The sequence below is a fragment of the Saccoglossus kowalevskii genome, chromosome 22, assembly GCF_978046115.1.
Source record: "Saccoglossus kowalevskii chromosome 22, keSacKowa6.1, whole genome shotgun sequence".
Taxonomy (NCBI): Eukaryota; Metazoa; Hemichordata; class Enteropneusta; family Harrimaniidae; genus Saccoglossus; species Saccoglossus kowalevskii.
The window spans coordinates 29,709,305-29,731,977 of record NC_140662.1 but is presented as its reverse complement, the minus strand read 5'-3'; the positions used below and the strand labels follow the sequence as shown (position 1 = coordinate 29,731,977).

General features: G+C 32.9%; 1 protein-coding gene across 1 annotated transcript; it reads right to left on the bottom strand.

The window, feature by feature from the left end:
* Window positions 1-4,017: 4,017 nt before the first annotated feature.
* Window positions 4,018-11,152, bottom strand: LOC144347609 (uncharacterized). Its single transcript, XM_078007432.2, has 2 exons — window positions 11,053-11,152; window positions 4,018-4,657 (listed from the first exon to the last, which is right to left on the bottom strand). Exon 2 carries the CDS (start codon window positions 4,633-4,635, stop codon window positions 4,354-4,356), a length of 282 nt encoding a protein of 93 aa, XP_077863558.1. The 5' UTR covers window positions 4,636-4,657; window positions 11,053-11,152; the 3' UTR covers window positions 4,018-4,353.
* Window positions 11,153-22,673: the final 11,521 nt, after the last annotated feature.

Genomic DNA, 22,673 nt, shown 5'->3' with positions numbered 1-22,673 from the left:
TGTGTTACTGGAATATCTCTGTTGACTTGATGCTGTATACGTCTCAAATAATATGTATGGTATATGAACGTGTTACTGGGATTTCTCTGTTGGCTTGATGCTGTAAACGTCTCAACTAATATGTCTGATATATGAACGTGTTACTGGAATTTCTCTGTTGACTTGATGCTGTAAACATCTCAACTAATATGTCTGGTATATGAATGTGTTACTGGGATTTCTCTGCTGGCTTGATGCTGTAAACGTCTCAACTAATATTTCTGGTATATGAACGTGTTACTGGGATTTCTCTGTTGGCTTGATGCTGTAAACGTCTCAAATAATATGTCTGGTATATGAACGTGTTACTGGGATTTCTATGTTGGCTTGATGCTGTAAACATCTCAATTAATATGTCTGGTATATGAACGTGTTACTGGGATTTCTCTGTTGGCTTGATGCTGTAAACATCTCAACTAATATGTCTGGTATATGAATGTGTTACTGGGATTTCTCTGCTGGCTTGATTCTGTAAACGTCTCAACTAATATGTCTGGTATATGAACGTGTTACTGGAATTTCTCTGTTGGCTTGATGCTGTAAACATCTCAACTAATATGTTTGGTATGTGAACGTGTTACTGGGGTTTCTCTGTTGGCTTGACGCTGTAAACGTCTCAACTAATATGTCTGATATATGAACGTGTTACTGGAATTTATCTGTTGACTTGATGGCATAAACGTCTCAACTAATATATCTGGGATATGAACGTATTACTAGAATTTCTCTGTTGGCTTGATGCTGTAAACGTCTAAATTTATATGCCTGGTATATGAGCGTGTTACTGGGATTTCTCTGTTGGCTTGTTGCTGTAAACATCTCAACTAATACGTCTGATATATGAACGTGTTACTGGAATTTCTCTGTTGACTTGATGGCATAAACGTCTCAACTAATATATCTGGTATATGAACGTATTACTGGAATTTCTCTGTTGGTTTGATGCTGTAAACCTCTCAACTAATATGTCTGGTATATGAACGTGTTACTGGGATTTCTCTGTTGGTTTGATGCTGTAAACCTCTCAACTAATATGTCTGGTATATGAACGTGTTACTGGGATTTCTCTGTTGGCTTGATGCTGTAATCATCTCAACTAATATGTCTGGTATATGAACGTGTTACTGGGATTTCTCTGTTGGCTTGATGCTGTAAACATCTCAACTATTATGTCTGGTATACGAATGTGTTACTGGGATTTCTCTCCTGGCTTGATGCTGTACACGTCTCAACTAATATGTCTGGTATATGAACGTGTTACTGGGATTTCTCTGTTGGCTTGATGCTGTAAACATCTCAAATAATATGTTTGGTATATGAACGTGTTACTGGAATTTATCTGTTGACTTGATGTTGTAAACGTCTCAAATAATATGTCTGGTATATGAACGTGTTACTGGAATTTCTCTGTTGGCTTGATGCTGTAAACATCTCAACTGACATGTCTGGTATTTTAACGTGTTACTGGAATTTTTCTGTTGACCTGGTGGTGTAAACGTTTCAACTAATATGTCTGGTATATGAACGTGTTACTGGGATTTCTCTGTTGGATTGATGGTGTAACGTCTCAACTAATATGTCTGGTATATGAACGTGTTACTGGGATTTCTCTGTTGGCTTGATGCTGTAAACCTCTCAACTAATATGTCTGGTATATGAACGTGTTACTGGGATTTCTCTGTTGGCTTGATGCTGTAATCATCTCAACTAATATGTCTGGTATATGAACGTGTTACTGGGATTTCTCTGTTGGCTTGATGCTGTAAACATCTCAACTATTATGTCTGGTATACGAATGTGTTACTGGGATTTCTCTCCTGGCTTGATGCTGTACACGTCTCAACTAATATGTCTGGTATATGAACGTGTTACTGGGATTTCTCTGTTGGCTTGATGCTGTAAACATCTCAAATAATATGTTTGGTATATGAACGTGTTACTGGAATTTATCTGTTGACTTGATGCTGTAAACGTCTCAACTAATATGTCTGGTATATGAACGTGTTACTGGTATTTCTCTGTTGGCTTGATGCTGTAAACATCTCAACTAGTATGTTTGGTATATGAACGTGTTACTGTAATTTCTCTGTTGACCTGATGGTTAAAGCGTCTCAACTAATATGTCTGGTATATGAACGTGTTACAGGGATTTCTCTGTTGGCTTGATGGTGTAAACGTCTCAACTAATACGTCTGGTATATGAACGTGTTACTGGAATTTCTTTGTTGACTTGATGCTGCAAACGTCTCAACTAATATGTCTGGTATATTAACGTGTTTCTGTGATTTCTCTGTTGACTTGATGCTGTAAACTTTTCAACTAATATGTCTGGTATATTAACGTGTTTCTGTGATTTCTTGGTTGACTTGATGCTGCAAATGTCTCAACTAATATGTCTGGTATATTAACGTGTTTCTGTGATTTCTCTGTTGGCTTGATACTGTAAACGTCTCAATTAATATGTCTGGTATATGAACGTGTTACTGGAATTTCTCTGTTGACTTGATGGTGTAAACATATCAACTAATATGTCTGGTATATGAACGTGTTACTGGAATTTCTCTGTTGACTTGATGCTGTAAACGTCTCAACTAATATGTCTGGTATATGAACGTGTTACTGGAATTTCTCTGTTGACTTGATACTGTAAACGTCTCAACTAATATGTCTGGTATATGAACGTGTTACTGGAATTTCTCTGTTGACTTGATACTGTAAACATCTCAACTAATATGTCGGGTATATTGACTGATGACATGTAATGATAATGCATTAGTTATAATAAGTGATAAGATAGAGCGTTTATTAGCATAATTGTCCTCGGGCATAAATACATAACACAGATATATTTTACAAAGCTTTGTTTTCATGAAATACTACAGTGATACCGTTCTTTCACTCTCATTTTTTGAAGTATGATTTCATTTTTCAATAGCAAACAGATTTTGTTCAGCGATATTGTTGCCAGCATTTTCAGGGCATTTACTTTGCTAGTTTACACCAGCATGATACCTTTCTTTGTTCCGAACAGCCCTTCTTCTGATTGATGTCGGCTTATTAAGATACTAATAGAATTTTCCAGTTTGAATACATCTTCGATCAGAATCAACGATTTTCAGGTCGACGAGCTGTGTGGATGCATGGTTTGTCTGCTGCATGGGTTCAGCATATTACTTGTGTTAGAATGTAATTCACTATGAGACATACATATATCAAGTGCGATATATACAGGGGTCATTAGCCCATTGATCTAAAAAAGATGTTACATAACATACGTGTACTTACAAAATTATAACGCGAGAAGAGGCTGCAGAATAAACGTCTACAATTTTTTTCAAATTTGCAGTATAATTTATATGAATAAGAGTATATGTGGCGAGGCAAGGCAGGCAGTGTATGGAGGCCGGTATATATGGTGGACCAGGACAGTGTATACATGGTTGACAAAGGCCGCCAATGCTTTGTTGCCAGTATATAGTATAGTGAGTATATAGATGTATTCATATCAGTAAATATCGTTGGCAAGGTGTACACATGTCAATATATAATTTTTGGCACGGTATACAGAGAACGAGTACCAGTATATCTGATGAGGTATGACGTGTACGACTGTTAATATATATAGTGGCCATGACATACGGTGTTTATGGTGGGGCACATTCATATACACAGTGTACAGTGTATAGATGTCAATATTTATAGTGGGCATGGTATATAATGTATGGATATTAGTATATATAGTGGAGAGGGTGTATTTTGTATGGACATTAGAGTATATTGATATATGGTGTGCAGGGCGAATTTTTTATGGACAGTAATGTATATAGTGGGCATTGCGTATTTAGTATGGACATTAGTTAAATGATAAATGTTAAATGATAGGAGAAGGTGTATGGTTGCCAATATATATAGTAGGACACGGTGTATAGATGCCAGTATATATGACAGGAACAATAAATAATGTCTCGAAAATATAAATGCATTTCAATATCTTGAAATATATTTGTATATTCACCTCTATTGATGGCATCTGATGAAATATGTACAATGAAAAGTGATTATTGTACTTTCTGTACATGATTGGTCGATATTTTAAACTAGATAATAAATATATATTTCAAAACAGTTAGATGACATTACAGAAAGATACTGTACACAATATTATAAATACGTAAATTATATGTCGAGTGCTAGGTCAAATGTCAGCTAAGGCCATTTGTACTAGTGTTGACATATTTTTGAAACAATGTAGTCGAAATATATTAATAATGATTAATATGTGCATCAAAACGTTCTATTGTTTCATCGCATTGTCTATTCTTTCTCATCGTCACGTCTGAACATGCTCCATCCGTAGAAGTTGTCCTGCTTGCCACGTTTGCCAAGGGCCAGTGGAAAACCATAAACATCATCTTGAATCGCTCTTTTGTCTCCTTCGTCTTCTGCATTTTTTTGGAGATGGGAAATAAGAAACTGTTTAGCTGTTTGGAGTTTTTCTGATAGTGTATTGCCACTGTCTTGGTTATCAACTGGAGCGCTATTGATTATGACTGCCATTGAGACGACTGTGAACACGACTAATACCAGGTTATTCATTGTGATGTGCTTGTCAAGGTACCTGTAAAATCAAACAAATACAAAGAAGTTAATACTTCTCCTACTTTTATGACAATGTGTTTTGTTCGGTGGTTTTTAATGATGAAACATCTTGAAAGATTTAATTTTTGACAATACTTTGTGATTATATTGCAGACATTTTGTCGCATTTGCAATTGACCATGATACATATATGCGGATATATACTCAATGTTCACATACATGTCCATCGTGCTACGTGTTTTGCCATTGTGTCACAAATATTTGACTATGTCTCATATTCATTGTCACTGTGTCGCATATAGTGTCTTCGTGTCGCGTGTATGAGTATTATGTGACATGGACATGAATGGACAATTCTAAAAAAATCCATTTCAAGGTAAATGTTGTGCTCGTTCTTTCCACTTATCTTTCATAATTTGAGAGGACACAAAAGAATGAACTTTATGGATGGTTAGTTAGGAGAAGAATATCGCTCAGTCAAGGTGAATAATGCATGAATATGTATTCAGAGATTCAAGAAATTAAAATTGTGTTGATTTTAGATATACATTGTTATTTAAATATAGATTTTATTTATTGTACAGAGATTATAACAGACATAAAAGTCCAAATGTTTGGTGCCTTAATTATATTGTGAATGAAACGAATCACAACGATGATAAATAACATGACTTAAGGCAATCTTATATTCCCTTCACTTTTTTAGTTTATTACGATAATTAACCATTTTGCACGTATTTCCAGTCTTCCACTTCATTTGACTTAGTCCTAGTAAGGAGTTATCACGTTTTCACCAGTTTTAACATGTTATGACGTAATGGTATTTTTACGTTCCGTTTATTTTCGTATATCGATATACATGTATATAACGTCAACACAATTGGCATTTCGTGAATGTTTGCAAGTTCATATGTTTTATGTACACTTTTACAATTATGCTTTTCAGATCCAAAGTATGAGAGAATCAAGTGATAAAGTAGATTAACGTGAATTGTACATGTCCTTGTACACAACATATATTACAAATAGTCACAGGGTATTGAATTATACAAACAAATGGAATCGGAGATTCTTATTTTATTACATAGTAATTGTTTGGTTTTGTTTGTTTTTTTCTTGTCTTTTTTTTAGGTAGGTTCTCGGAATATATACCTAGTTAACGTATCATTCACGATCTATCTAGTTTTCGCATATGTCAACATTTGAAGTATTACGACGAAATGTGGAATACACTGCTAATATGAACGTATATGTGACACGATTACTCAGCCTACAGGTTTAGATTGTATTGTTTTCACTGCGGGTATTGTTACGGCACGCGTACATGAATGCAAATTCTCAAATTACACATAGATAAAGTTTTCCTATTTTATACTGCAGGCGTATTCCATTAATCTATTTCAAGAAAGGTTAACTAAATTTTGCATTAACGAGCAATTTAGACATCCATTAAATTGGTTTGCAAATTATAAAATCCCCTCTTTAAACCAACGCCAGTCAGCTCAATATTGATACAGTATACTTAGTGTACATGTTGACACGTACTAAAATAGTCGAAGTGTTCATGTACCAAATATTAGCAAGCCCTCGGGATCAGTATTAGCAAAGAAATTAGTAAAATTGCTGATACCCAACATAAATTATACGCATGGCTACATTAATGTGATTGTGCGTAGAACGGTGTGATTGGTATGTCCTTGGGTGGATTAAATAACAAATTAGATATGTGTATCTCTTTACATACAAGTAGGTATTCCGTCGTAACATTACATATACCTCTAAAACTCACTCGTTTAGTTAAAAAATATAGAGTGTGTGAATTCGTGTTGGTATTATTAGCCTGTTTATCATACGCTACTTTATAACTACGGGAAAACTATACAGATACACATTTCATAAAATACTTATCATCGGGAAAGGACATTTATTTCAAATTCAATTCCGATTTATGCAGTATAAATAAAACAATACACTGTCAGTCAATATACATAACCGAATAATTATAAATATTTCAATCAAGATCTCGCTGCATTCACCTGTTCAAAGATTATAACATCACTTTTGTGTCCAGACAAATCTGACAGCACGTTTTGAATTCACGATGAATTTTCTTAGTTGTCATAAAATAACTATTTATCAATCATATTTAAAGATGAGCATTGGGTGGCAAGTTAAAATTCACACTAAAACAACACCGATGCCTTTTTTCCGAGCACACATTAACCTTTTGCGTAAAGATTTAGAGACAATTGAATTGATAAACATCATTAATCTATACTTGAAATACCTCTCTGACCTATGCTAATTGTGCGAATAAGAGTGCTACGCTATGTGTTGGTTTACAGTCCCTGAAGACTGGTCACAGATAACGATAGTGCAATACGGTGGGTAGAGGAAATGTGTGGCAGGAAAACGTCTTCTACTCCGACTAATTTGATTTGCCCGTGGTTGTAATCTAACACTCTCTAGAGAGCTATTATAGTATATGAACAACTTTAGCAAAGAACAACAGGAAACTATACAGTCGCTGTGGCCTTTGTCTGCCATCTGCTTCTAATACAAACTGCCTTTACCACCTCAAGGCTGCAAACTCGCAAATCTCGTTTGTAGAGGCTTTTTGACACAATTATCGACGATTTTACACAGTTTAATTGGTGATTTGGCGCCCTAGTGCATGTGATGAACAGTACAACTTGTCAGCATGTACCTCGTTTAATTTAAAGGTGGGTTAATAAATCACATATCAGCACAGTTAACAATTCCTGTATTTGCGTAGTTAACATTTCACCTATCAGCACAGTAAACAATTCATATATCTGCGCAGTTGACAATTAAAATTTCTGCGCATTTAACAATTCAAATATCTGTGTGGTTAACATTTCACATATCAGCACAGTTAACAATTCACATATCTGCGCAGTTAACAATTCACATATCTGCGTAGTTAACAATTCACATATCTGCGCAGTTGACAATTAAAATATCAGCACAGTTAACAATTCACACATAAGCACAGTTAACAATTCACATATCTGCACAGTTAACAATTTACACATAAGCACAGTTAACAATTCACATATCTGTGTAGTTGACAATTCACACATAAGCACAGTTAACAATTCACATATCTGCGCAGTTAACAATTCACATATCTGCGCAGTTAACAATTCACATATCTGTGCGGTTAATATTTCACATATCAGCACAGTTAACAATTCACATATCTGCGCAGTTCACAATTCACATATCTGTGTAGTTAACAATTCACATATCTGCGCAGTTGACAATTAAAATATCAGCACAGTTAACAATTCAAACATAAGCACAGTTAACAATTCACATATCTGCGCAGTTAACAATTCACACATAAGCACAGTTAACAATTCACATATCTGCGCAGTTAACAATTTACACATAAGCACAGTTAACAATTCACATATCTGTGTAGTTGACAATTCACACATAAGCACAGTTAACAATTCACATATCTGCGCAGTTAACAATTCACATATCTGTGTAGTTGACAATTCACACATAAGCACAGTTAACAATTCACATATCTGCGCAGTTAACAATTCACATATCTGTGTAGTTGACAATTCACACATAAGCACAGTTAACAATTCACATATCTGCGCAGTTAACAATTCACATATCTGCGTAGTTAACAATTCACATATCTGCGTAGTTAACAATTCACATATCTGCGTAGTTAACAATTCACACATAAGCACAGTTAACAATTCATATATCTGCGCAGATAACAATTCACATATCAGCACAGTTAACAATTCACATATCAGCACAGTTAACAATTAATATATCTGCGCAGTTAACAATTCAAATATCTGCGCAGACAACAATTCACATATCTGCGCAATTCCCGTATTTGCGCTGTTGGTATGTGGCATCAGTCAAATGCAAGACGGTTGCAAGATAAACTTGTTATAGAATTCTACGACAATACGATATACACAAAAACAGTTGCGATCTGAGCAACGTTTTATATTGTTTCAAATTATATTGGTTTATAAATTGTACAGTATCTGAATATGTCTCTGCTTCGTAGAATTATATACCTAGTATCTATCAGTTTATATGATCTATGCTTCATCAGCCAATCTCTGCAATAATGCTATAATAAGTTCTTTATTTTTTCTGCCTATGTTATCGCACATGTTTTACTGTTTTATTCTTGGTGTTAATTCTATTTACTATAGTAATTTGAATAATGCTTGTTATATTTATGTATATTATATACAAAATGTATTAATCAAATATTACATATAACTTACTGGAAAAAGAAATTCATGTTATATTATTAAAATCAGTTTATATTTCGAAAAATGCTCGTTCAAAACATTGGATTTCATTTTTTAAATGTCTTTCAGTACAAATTGTTCAATATGTTAATTTCGAGTTCTGATATACTATAGACAATCTGTAGTTACGTCATCTTAGTGATATGATAAATTATGCTAACTGTATAATGATTTCTACTTTATCCATCAAAATGCAGTGAATCTGCAAGAAACCATTTAACGTTTTTCATATATTTATCTTGTAGAAAATGTACGTAAAATTCAAATTAAAGAGCTCACTTATTTAAACTTTTATTTATTCTGTTTTACGTGATGGAAAGTTGTTTATTGGCATTATCTCATCTCTTTGACTATGTAATTTATGGCAGCATGCAAAAAATAGGATAATGAAACTCCGATCGAATGGCAATACAATGTTGTATCAATTGCACACTTAAATAGAACTAATAATAAGTTGTTTTCAATGCATTTATCAAAGTGATTTGTTCATATAATTCAATACCCTGTTGAGTATTTGTAAAATATACGAGCAGTACAGCCCCCAGCATTTCGTGGTATTTGCCTGATTAATATAAAACACAGTAAGTAGAATAAAATAGCAATGGGATCATTTCTTTTCATATATGAGCCAACTGATCAGAAATATAAGCATACCATACCAAATGTCGTAATAAACCAGTATCCTGTCTGAGTCTACGATAATGATTCCTCTGTCTTTCTAGTTTTCTAAATAATTTGTACAACTATAAAAACTCAACTGTTCGATACTAATGAAATGTGTATTTGAATGAATGAATAGACATATTATACGTTCGGAGAAATTGTATGTTAAGGAAGAAAATTTTACAGCGTGCTTTCTTTAAACAGTAGAGAAAATGATATAATCCGTAAATTGTATTAAAAACTGAAGTGATGAAAAGTGGTGGGTAAAAGATCCAATGTCACTTGACATTAACGTATCGGTCCTTCAAACACGGTAACATTACTTGCATTATCAGTAAAAATATGAAATAATAACTGTAATCATATATGTTGTAATAAAAAACACTCGACTATAATGAAGCAATACACTATTAGTTATTTTCTTTGACGCCAATGTCTTAAATTACCACATGACTACGTGGTGGTCTAAGATATATTAAACGGAAATGCTCGTTTGATAAAATAAATGTTGAGATGCATTTTATAAATCACGCACTCCCTTACATAGTAACATGCATATCGACATTCACATTGTACCCGTGATTCAATGTCCAAAGATCAGTTCTTCGACGTACGCGGTCGTATTTCGACATGCACAGAACCACCCTCAGTTACATTTAGCATGCACAGTGAAGTCGTGTTCTGACGTGTATAGAACAACCCTTGTTTACGTCGAAGCATGCACAGTGAAGTCCTGTACTGACGTGCACTGAATCACCCAAAATTACATCGTAGCATGCACAGTGAAGTCCTGCACTGACGTGCACTGAACCACCCAAAATTACATCGTAGCATGCACAGTGAAGTCCTGCACTGACGTGCACTGAACCACCCAAAATTATATCGTAGCATGCACAGTGAAGTCCAGCACTGACGTGCACTGAATCACCCTCCGAAATGCGATGCCGTGTTTCGACTGGCAATGTAAAAATCAGGGAGGTATAAATTTGAATAAAACGGCGATTCAACGTTAAATGTTATACTCTTGATAATTGTACTATCACGATTCTTGCTTATGAAACAACTGCAAAAAGTCTTTATGCTTATCTATTAGAAATTATGCTTGGCAGGAATTACAATAATACTGTGATATATGATTTGATAAGACACTAACAAATTATATTGATAGATCGTGCGTTTTATCATTGTAAGTATGTGTATCGGTTCTGATAAACACGCAACTCACGAAATTCCCCTGACCACTAGATGACGAAGCAATTATTATTCATCTAAATGCATGCTAACAATTCTAGCGTGATTTACCGCCACAGTTGAAACAGTGTATATGTTGCCTGATTGTCTCAGATAATGCACCAGTTTATTAAAATGTTGAATGGTGATAAAAACATTAACAAATATCACTGTGCGAGTAAAGTAAATTTGACATTACCTGCTTGGAAGGTGAAGAATAACTCTGACGAATTACGATGTAGACTGCATGTACGGTACTGAGTTTAGTTGGTGCAGATCGCCAACGTGTCGACAACAGAATAAAGTTGACGGAGTACTTTTATTTCAAGCCAACAAGCATTTAATTTATGTCTACTGCGTAGGAAGTGAGTAAATGACCATATCATATGCGTATAGCTGATTGGTTGTTCGCATTTGACGTCATGTAATCACGAACACGCAAAGATCAACACCACGAGTTGAGAGCTGATCATTTCAACTACCGTCAAACGGTAATATCATTGTTTTATGAAAAGTGCAACTTACAGCGAAGCCAACCTCCATTATTCACACTGATTTTCATTCTATGCCTTATGTCTTCTTGTTAATATTATTATTGCATTAGTATTGCATATCAAAATCTTGAGATATTGGATGTGGACATTTCACAAGTAGTGCATATAATGTGCATTGTACACCCGTCAAGTTTACTTCAAATACATGACATATAGTCTTATTGATACAACGACCTATGGTTATGAAGGTTGAAATTTATGTTTAGGGGCATACCAGTTTTTGTGTTACTCAAAGTGTAATTGCTTTTGAAATGCCAGAGTACCAACATAAACCCATTGTGGGGAAATCAATGAATGTATTTCTTATTAAAATAATTATGAATGGCTTCAACATGGATGCGTCCACTTTACCAACAACTTCATTTTTGCTGCCAATAGTCTTGAGTCCAATACGTGATACAAAGACAACTAAATAGACGCTTAGTTATATATGCCGATATATACAACAAATATTCAATGTCTTTATTTAGCAATTGTTTACTTAACATAAATATTATAATTCATTTTGATGTTATTTTTTTTTTTTTTTTTTTGTAAACTGACGCGAACGATGACTGTCCCTGTGTAGTTGCGATGCACATTTGGTTGAATTCAATGCGGAGTGCTAGCGGCAGTGTTTCTAGTTGTTGTTGTATTAAGTTGACAACTTGTGACGTGATGCTGGAGTGTTTGGTTATGTAGTAAAGAAGTCATTTGACAGACAAAGTCTAATAGAGTGTGTTCTGTGAGATTAAGCGTTTCTCGAATTTTTCCAATAAACCGTGTTCCGTGTTACAATGTTTTATGTGGAAATAACTGCGTATGGATTAAGTTAAAGCTGTGCCTCTACGCTATATTGAGTTGTCATTAATTCTACTGCATACAAATTTTCAAATTATGAAAAGGGGCAGTTCTAGATCTGACTCGAGATATCACAAACCTCGGAGTACTGCAGAGTATAACTGTTATATTCTTGACATTGATTGTACGTGGGAGTATCGTTACCGTAATACATCCATCACGCAATAGAATGTGCTGAGATCTTATGTTCAAATTCAAAACAAACGATTTGGAGATATATTCGCCTTTTCCAAACAACAGAGTGTGTCAATCAATGAAAGTATGTTATACTTCTTGTTATATTTCTTGAAATGATCCCAAAGTGTCAAAAGTGCCTGTGCTTAACCTAAGAATGAACTTAGTTCAACGCTGTTGTATATCCAAACATGTTCTATATGTCAATGTCATCAGGCAATATAATGGTTTACTGCTCTACCCCAAATGTCGTAATGATGTACTGTCCACATTGTATGCTTATAATTGGACAATATATACATATAGTTCATTGTTGTATTTAATTACAAATGCAGAATTGTAACAATGTCCACTTCAACAAAATATGCCACAGTACGAGCATCAATAATAGCCGATGTGGACGTCATTATTTTGAAATTAGTGTCGATCGACGTGGTAAACTACGTTTTCCATATCCTCAATAAATAAATCTACGCATGAGGTGCGCAAATGTAAATGTAATGTCAACTATTAGTCCTAAAATAAATACATTTAATATATGTGTGTATACGAGGCTTAGTTGTAAAATTTTTGAAATAAGCAACAGACGAATATTATTATTTGTATAATTTGTACTACGACCTCTTTTGGTAAGATTAATATAAAAGAGTATAAAAAACATTCAATTACTATCTATACAATATCTAAAAAGTATGCTTGATGACCTTTGCCAAAAGTGTTATATGTTATACCCAAAGAAATGCACGTTATACAGTTACCAAGCAACGCTTTCGGATACTTGTAATTACAACAACAGAGACCGAAAAAAATGTGCTCTGTTAACAATGTGATTGACAGCGTATCACTGTTATAACATATATCTACTATAACGTTGGACGTAGTATCCAATGTGATTGATAATGTATTACTGTTATAACACATATCTACTATAACGTTGGACGTAGTATACAATGTAATTGATAACGTATCACTGTTATAACACATATCTACTATAACGTTGGACGTAGTATACAATGTGATTGATAACGTATTACTGTTATATCACATATCTACTATAACGTTGTACGTAGTATACAGTGTGATTGATAACGTATCACTGTTATAACATATCTACTATAACGTTGGACGTAGTACACAATGTGATTGATAACGTATCACTGTTATAGCACATATCTACTATAACGTTGGACGTAGTATACAATATGATTGATAACGTATTACTGTTATAACATATCTACTACAACGTTGGACGTAGTATACAATGTGATTGATAACGTATTACTGTTATAACATATCTACTATAATGTTGGACGTAGTACACAATGTGATTGATAATGTATCACTGTTATAACACATATCTACTGTAACGTTGGACGTAGTACACAATGTGATTGATAACGTATTACTGTTATAACACATATCTACTATAACGTTGGACGTAGTATACAATGTGATTGATAACGTATTACTGTTATAGCATATATCTACTATAACGCTGGACGTAGTATACAATGTGATTGATAACGTATTACTGTTATAACACATATCTACTATAACGTTGGACGTAGTTTACAATGTGATTGATAACGTATTACTGTTATAACATATATCTAATATAACATTGGACGTACTATACAATGTGATTAATAATGTATCACTGTTATATCACATATCTACTATAACGTTGGACGTAGTACACAATGTGATTGATAACGTATCACTGTTAAAACACATATCTACTATAACGTTGGACGTAGTATACAAAGTGATTGATAACGTATCACTGTTATAACACATATCTACTATAATGTTGGACGTAGTATACAATGTGATTGATAACGTATTACTGTTATGTCACATATCTACTATAACGTTGGACGTAGTATACAGTGTGATTGATAACCTATCACTGTTATAACATATCTACTATAACGTTGGACGTAGTACACAATATGATTGATAACGTATCACTGTTATAACACATATCTACTATAACGTTGAACATAGTATACAATGTGATTGATAACGTATCACTGTTATAACATATATCTACTATAACGTTGGACGTAGTATACAATATGATTGATAACGTATCACTGTTATAACACATATCAACTATAACGTTGGACGTAGTATACAATGTGATTGATAACGTATTACTGTTATATCACATAACTACTATAACGTTGGATGTAGTACACAATGTGATTGATAACGTATTACTGTTATAACGCATATCTACTATAATGTTGGACGTAGTACACAATGTGATTGATAACGTATTACTGTTATAACGCATATCTACTATAATGTTGGACGTAGTATACAATGTGATTGATAACGTATTACTGTTATAACACATATCTACTATAACGTTGGACGCAGTACATAATGTGATTGATAAAGTATTACTGTTATCGCACATATCTACTACAACGTTGGACGTAGTATACAATGTGATTGATAACGTATTACTGTTATAACACATATCTACTATAACGTTGGACGTAGTATACAATGTGATTGATAACGTATCACTGTTATATCACATATCTACTATAACGTTGGACGTAGTATACAATGTGATTGATAACGTATCACTTTTATATCACATATCTACTATAACGTTGGGCGTAGTGTACAATGTGATTGATAACGTATTACTGTTATATCACATATCTACTATAACGTTGGACGTAGTATACAATGTGATTGATAACGTATTACTGTTACAAGACATATTTACTATAGCGTTGGACGCAGTACACAATGTGATTGATAACGTATTACTGTTGTAGCGCATATCTAGTATAACGTTGGACGTAGTATACAATGTGATTGATAACGTATCACTGTTATAACACATATCTACTATAAAGTTAGACGTAGTATACAATGTGATTTTTAACGTATTACTGTTATAACACATATCTACTATAACATTGGACGTAGTATACAATGTGATTTTTAACGTATTACTGTTATATCACATATCTACTATATCATTGGACGTAGTATACAATGTGATTGATATAGTATCACTGTTATATCACATAATTACTATAACGTTGGACGTAGTATACAATGTTATTGATAATGTATCACTGTTATATCACATATCTACTATAACGTTGGAAGTAGTATACAATGTGATTGATAATGTATCACTTTTATATCACATATCTACTATAACGTTGGACGTAGTATACAATGTGATTGATAATGTATCACTGTTATATCACATATCTACTATAACGTTGGACGTAGTACACAATGTGCTTGATAATGTATCACTGTTATAACACATATCTACTATAACGTTGGACGTACTATACAATGTGATTAATAATGTATCACTGTTATATCACATATCTACTATAACGTTGGACGTAGTACACAATGTGATTGATAACGTATCACTGTTAGAACACATATCTACTATAACGTTGGACGTAGTATACAAAGTGATTGATAACGTATCACTGTTATAACACATATCTACTATAACGTTGGACGTAGTATACAATGTGATTGATAACGTATTACTGTTATGTCACATATCTACTATAACGTTGGACGTAGTATACAGTGTGATTGATAACCTATCACTGTTATAACATATCTACTACAACGTAGGACGTAGTATACAATGTGATTGATAACGTATTACTGTTATAACATATCTACTATAATGTTGGACGTAGTACACAATGTGATTGATAATGTATCACTGTTATAACACATATCTACTGTAACGTTGGACGTAGTACACAATGTGATTGATAACGTATTACTGTTATAACACATATCTACTATAACGTTGGACGTAGTATACAATGTGATTGATAACGTATTACTGTTATAGCATATATCTACTATAACGCTGGACGTAGTATACAATGTGATTGATAACGTATTACTGTTATAACACATATCTACTATAACGTTGGACGTAGTATACAATGTGATTGATAACGTATTACTGTTATAACATATATCTAATATAACATTGGACGTACTATACAATGTGATTAATAATGTATCACTGTTATATCACATATCTACTATAACGTTGGACGTAGTACACAATGTGATTGATAACGTATCACTGTTAAAACACATATCTACTATAACGTTGGACGTAGTATACAAAGTGATTGATAACGTATCACTGTTATAACACATATCTACTATAACGTTGGACGTAGTATACAATGTGATTGATAACGTATTACTGTTATGTCACATATCTACTATAACGTTGGACGTAGTATACAGTGTGATTGATAACCTATCACTGTTATAACATATCTACTATAACGTTGGACGTAGTACACAATATGATTGATAACGTATCACTGTTATAACACATATCTACTATAACGTTGAACGTAGTATACAATGTGATTGATAACGTATCACTGTTATAACATATATCTACTATAACGTTGGACGTAGTATACAATATGATTGATAACGTATCACTGTTATAACACATATCAACTATAACGTTGGACGTAGTATACAATGTGATTGATAACGTATTACTGTTATATCACATAACTACTATAACGTTGGATGTAGTACACAATGTGATTGATAACGTATTACTGTTATAACGCATATCTACTATAATGTTGGACGTAGTACACAATGTGATTGATAACGTATTACTGTTATAACGCATATCTACTATAATGTTGGACGTAGTATACAATGTGATTGATAACGTATTACTGTTATAACACATATCTACTATAACGTTGGACGCAGTACATAATGTGATTGATAAAGTATTACTGTTATCGCACATATCTACTACAACGTTGGACGTAGTATACAATGTGATTGATAACGTATTACTGTTATAACACATATCTACTATAACGTTGGACGTAGTACACAATGTGCTTGATAATGTATCACTGTTATAACACATATCTACTATAACGTTGGACGTAGTATACAATGTGATTGATAACGTATTACTGTTATGTCACATATCTACTATAACGTTGGACGTAGTATACAGTGTGATTGATAACCTATCACTGTTATAACATATCTACTATAACGTTGGACGTAGTACACAATATGATTGATAACGTATCACTGTTATAACACATATCTACTATAACGTTGAACGTAGTATACAATGTGATTGATAACGTATCACTGTTATAACATATATCTACTATAAGGTTGGACGTAGTATACAATATGATTGATAACGTATCACTGTTATAACACATATCAACTATAACGTTGGACGTAGTATACAATGTGATTGATAACGTATTACTGTTATATCACATAACTACTATAACGTTGGATGTAGTACACAATGTGATTGATAACGTATTACTGTTATAACGCATATCTACTATAATGTTGGACGTAGTACACAATGTGATTGATAACGTATTACTGTTATAACGCATATCTACTATAATGTTGGACGTAGTATACAATGTGATTGATAACGTATTACTGTTATAACACATATCTACTATAACGTTGGACGCAGTACATAATGTGATTGATAAAGTATTACTGTTATCGCACATATCTACTACAACGTTGGACGTAGTATACAATGTGATTGATAACGTATTACTGTTATAACACATATCTACTATAACGTTGGACGTAGTATACAATGTGATTGATAACGTATCACTGTTATATCACATATCTACTATAACGTTGGACGTAGTATACAATGTGATTGATAACGTATCACTTTTATATCACATATCTACTATAACGTTGGGCGTAGTGTACAATGTGATTGATAACGTATTACTGTTATATCACATATCTACTATAACGTTGGACGTAGTATACAATGTGATTGATAACGTATTACTGTTACAAGACATATTTACTATAGCGTTGGACGCAGTACACAATGTGATTGATAACGTATTACTGTTGTAGCGCATATCTAGTATAACGTTGGACGTAGTATACAATGTGATTGATAACGTATCACTGTTATAACACATATCTACTATAAAGTTAGACGTAGTATACAATGTGATTTTTAACGTATTACTATTATATCACATATCTACTATAACGTTGGACGTAGTATACAATGTGATTGATAACGTATCACTGTTATAACACATATCCACTATAACATTGGACGTAGTATACAATGTGATTTTTAACGTATTACTGTTATATCACATATCTACTATATCATTGGACGTAGTATACAATGTGATTGATATAGTATCACTGTTATATCACATAATTACTATAACGTTGGACGTAGTATACAATGTTATTGATAATGTATCACTGTTATATCACATATCTACTATAACGTTGGACGTAGTATACAATGTGATTGATAATGTATCAATTTTATATCACATATCTACTATAACGTTGGACGTAGTATACAATGTGATTGATAATGTATCACTGTTATATCACATATCTACTATAACGTTGGACGTAGTACACAATGTGCTTGATAATGTATCACTGTTATAACACATATCTACTATAACGTTGGACGTACTATACAATGTGATTAATAATGTATCACTGTTATATCACATATCTACTATAACGTTGGACGTAGTACACAATGTGATTGATAACGTATCACTGTTAGAACACATATCTACTATAACGTTGGACGTAGTATACAAAGTGATTGATAACGTATCACTGTTATAACACATATCTACTATAACGTTGGACGTAGTATACAATGTGATTGATAACGTATTACTGTTATGTCACATATCTACTATAACGTTGGACGTAGTATACAGTGTGATTGATAACCTATCACTGTTATAACATATCTACTATAACGTTGGACGTAGTACACAATATGATTGATAACGTATCACTGTTATAACACATATCTACTATAACGTTGGACGTAGTATACAATGTGATTGATAACGTATCACTGTTATAACATATATCTACTATAACGTTGGACGTAGTATACAATATGATTGATAACGTATCACTGTTATAACACATATCAACTATAACGTTGGACGTAGTATACAATGTGATTGATAACGTATTACTGTTATATCACATAACTACTATAACGTTGGATGTAGTACACAATGTGATTGATAACGTATTACTGTTATAACGCATATCTACTATAATGTTGGACGTAGTACACAATGTGATTGATAACGTATTACTGTTATAACGCATATCTACTATAATGTTGGACGTAGTATACAATGTGATTGATAACGTATTACTGTTATAACACATATCTACTATAACGTTGGACGTACTATACAATGTGATTAATAATGTATCACTGTTATATCACATATCTACTATAACGTTGGACGTAGTACACAATGTGATTGATAACGTATCACTGTTAGAACACATATCTACTATAACGTTGGACGTAGTATACAAAGTGATTGATAACGTATCACTGTTATAACACATATCTACTATAACGTTGGACGTAGTATACAATGTGATTGATAACGTATTACTGTTATGTCACATATCTACTATAACGTTGGACGTAGTATACAATGTGATTGATAATGTATCACTGTTATATCACATATCTACTATAACGTTGGACGTAGTACACAATGTGCTTGATAATGTATCACTGTTATAACACATATCTACTATAACGTTGGACGTACTATACAATGTGATTAATAATGTATCACTGTTATATCACATATCTACTATAACGTTGGACGTAGTACACAATGTGATTGATAACGTATCACTGTTAGAACACATATCTACTATAACGTTGGACGTAGTATACAAAGTGATTGATAACGTATCACTGTTATAACACATATCTACTATAACGTTGGACGTAGTATACAATGTGATTGATAACGTATTACTGTTATGTCACATATCTACTATAACGTTGGACGTAGTATACAGTGTGATTGATAACCTATCACTGTTATAACATATCTACTATAACGTTGGACGTAGTACACAATATGATTGATAACGTATCACTGTTATAACACATATCTACTATAACGTTGGACGTAGTATACAATGTGATTGATAACGTATCACTGTTATAACATATATCTACTATAACGTTGGACGTAGTATACAATATGATTGATAACGTATCACTGTTATAACACATATCAACTATAACGTTGGACGTAGTATACAATGTGATTGATAACGTATTACTGTTATATCACATAACTACTATAACGTTGGATGTAGTACACAATGTGATTGATAACGTATTACTGTTATAACGCATATCTACTATAATGTTGGACGTAGTACACAATGTGATTGATAACGTATTACTGTTATAACGCATATCTACTATAATGTTGGACGTAGTACACAATGTGATTGATAACGTATTACTGTTATAACGCATATCTACTATAATGTTGGACGTAGTATACAATGTGATTGATAACGTATTACTGTTATAACACATATCTACTATAACGTTGGACGTAGTACATAATGTGATTGATAACGTATTACTGTTAACGCACATATCTACTATAACGTTGGACGTAGTATACAATGTGATTGATAACGTATTACTGTTATAACACATATCTACTATAACGTTGGACGTAGTATACAATGTGATTGATAATGTATAACTGTTATATCACATATCTACTATAACGTTGGACGTAGTATACAATGTGATTGATAACGTATCACTTTTATATCACATATCTACTATAACGTTGGGCGTAGTGTACAATGTGATTGATAACGTATTACTGTTATATCACATATCTACTATAACGTTGGACGTAGTATACAATGTGATTGATAACGTATTACTGTTACAAGCCATATTTACTATAGCGTTGGACGCAGTACACAATGTGATTGATAACGTATTACTGTTGTAGCGCATATCTAGTATAACGTTGGACGTAGTATACAATGTGATTGATAACGTATCACTGTTATAACACATATCTACTATAAAGTTAGACGTAGTATACAATGTGATTTTTAACGTATTACTGTTATATCACATATCTACTATAACGTTGGACGTAGTATACAATGTGATTGATAACGTATCACTGTTATAACACATATCCACTATAACATTGGACGTAGTATACAATGTGATTTTTAACGTATTACTGTTATATCACATATCTACTATATCATTGGACGTAGTATACAATGTGATTGATATAGTATCACTGTTATATCACATAATTACTATAACGTTGGACGTAGTATACAATGTTATTGATAATGTATCACTGTTATATCACATATCTACTATAACGTTGGACGTAGTATACAATGTGATTGATAATGTATCACTTTTATATCACATATCTACTATAACGTTGGACGTAGTATACAATGTGATTGATAATGTATCACTGTTATATCACATATCTACTATAACGTTGGACGTAGTATACAATGTGATTGATAACGTATTACTGTTATGTCACATATCTACTATAACGTTGGACGTAGTATACAGTGTGATTGATAACCTATCACTGTTACAACATATCTACTATAACGTTGGACGTAGTACACAATGTGATTGATAACGTATCACTGTTATAGCACATATCTACTATAACGTTGGACGTAGTATACAATGTGATTGATAACGTATCACTGTTATAACATATATCTACTACAATGTTGGACGTAGTATACAATGTGATTGATAACGTATTACTGTTATAACACATATCTACTATAACGTTGGACGTAGTATACAATGTGATTGATAACGTATCACTGTTATATCACATATCTACTATAACGTTGGACGTAGTATACAATGTGATTGATAACGTATCACTTTTATATCACATATCTACTATAACGTTGGGCGTAGTATACAATGTGATTGATAACGTATTACTGTTATATCACATATCTACTATAACGTTGGACTTAGTATACAATGTGATTGATAACGTATTACTGTTACAAGATATATTTACTATAGCGTTGGATGCAGTACACAATGTGATTGATAACGTATTACTGTTGTAGCGCATATTTAGTATAACGTTGGACGTAGTATACAATGTGATTGATAACGTATCACTGTTATAACACATATCTACTATAAAGTTAGACGTAGTATACAATGTGATTTTTAACGTATTACTGTTATATCACATATCTACTATAACGTTGGACGTAGTATACAATGTGATTGATAACGTATCACTGTTATAACACATATCCACTATAACGTTGGACGTAGTATACA

What these genes read in the sequence shown, in the direction of transcription:
- LOC144347609 (XM_078007432.2), bottom strand. Translation starts at nt 4,635, where the DNA reads ATGAATAACCTGGTATTAGTCGTGTTCACAGTCGTCTCAATGGCAGTC.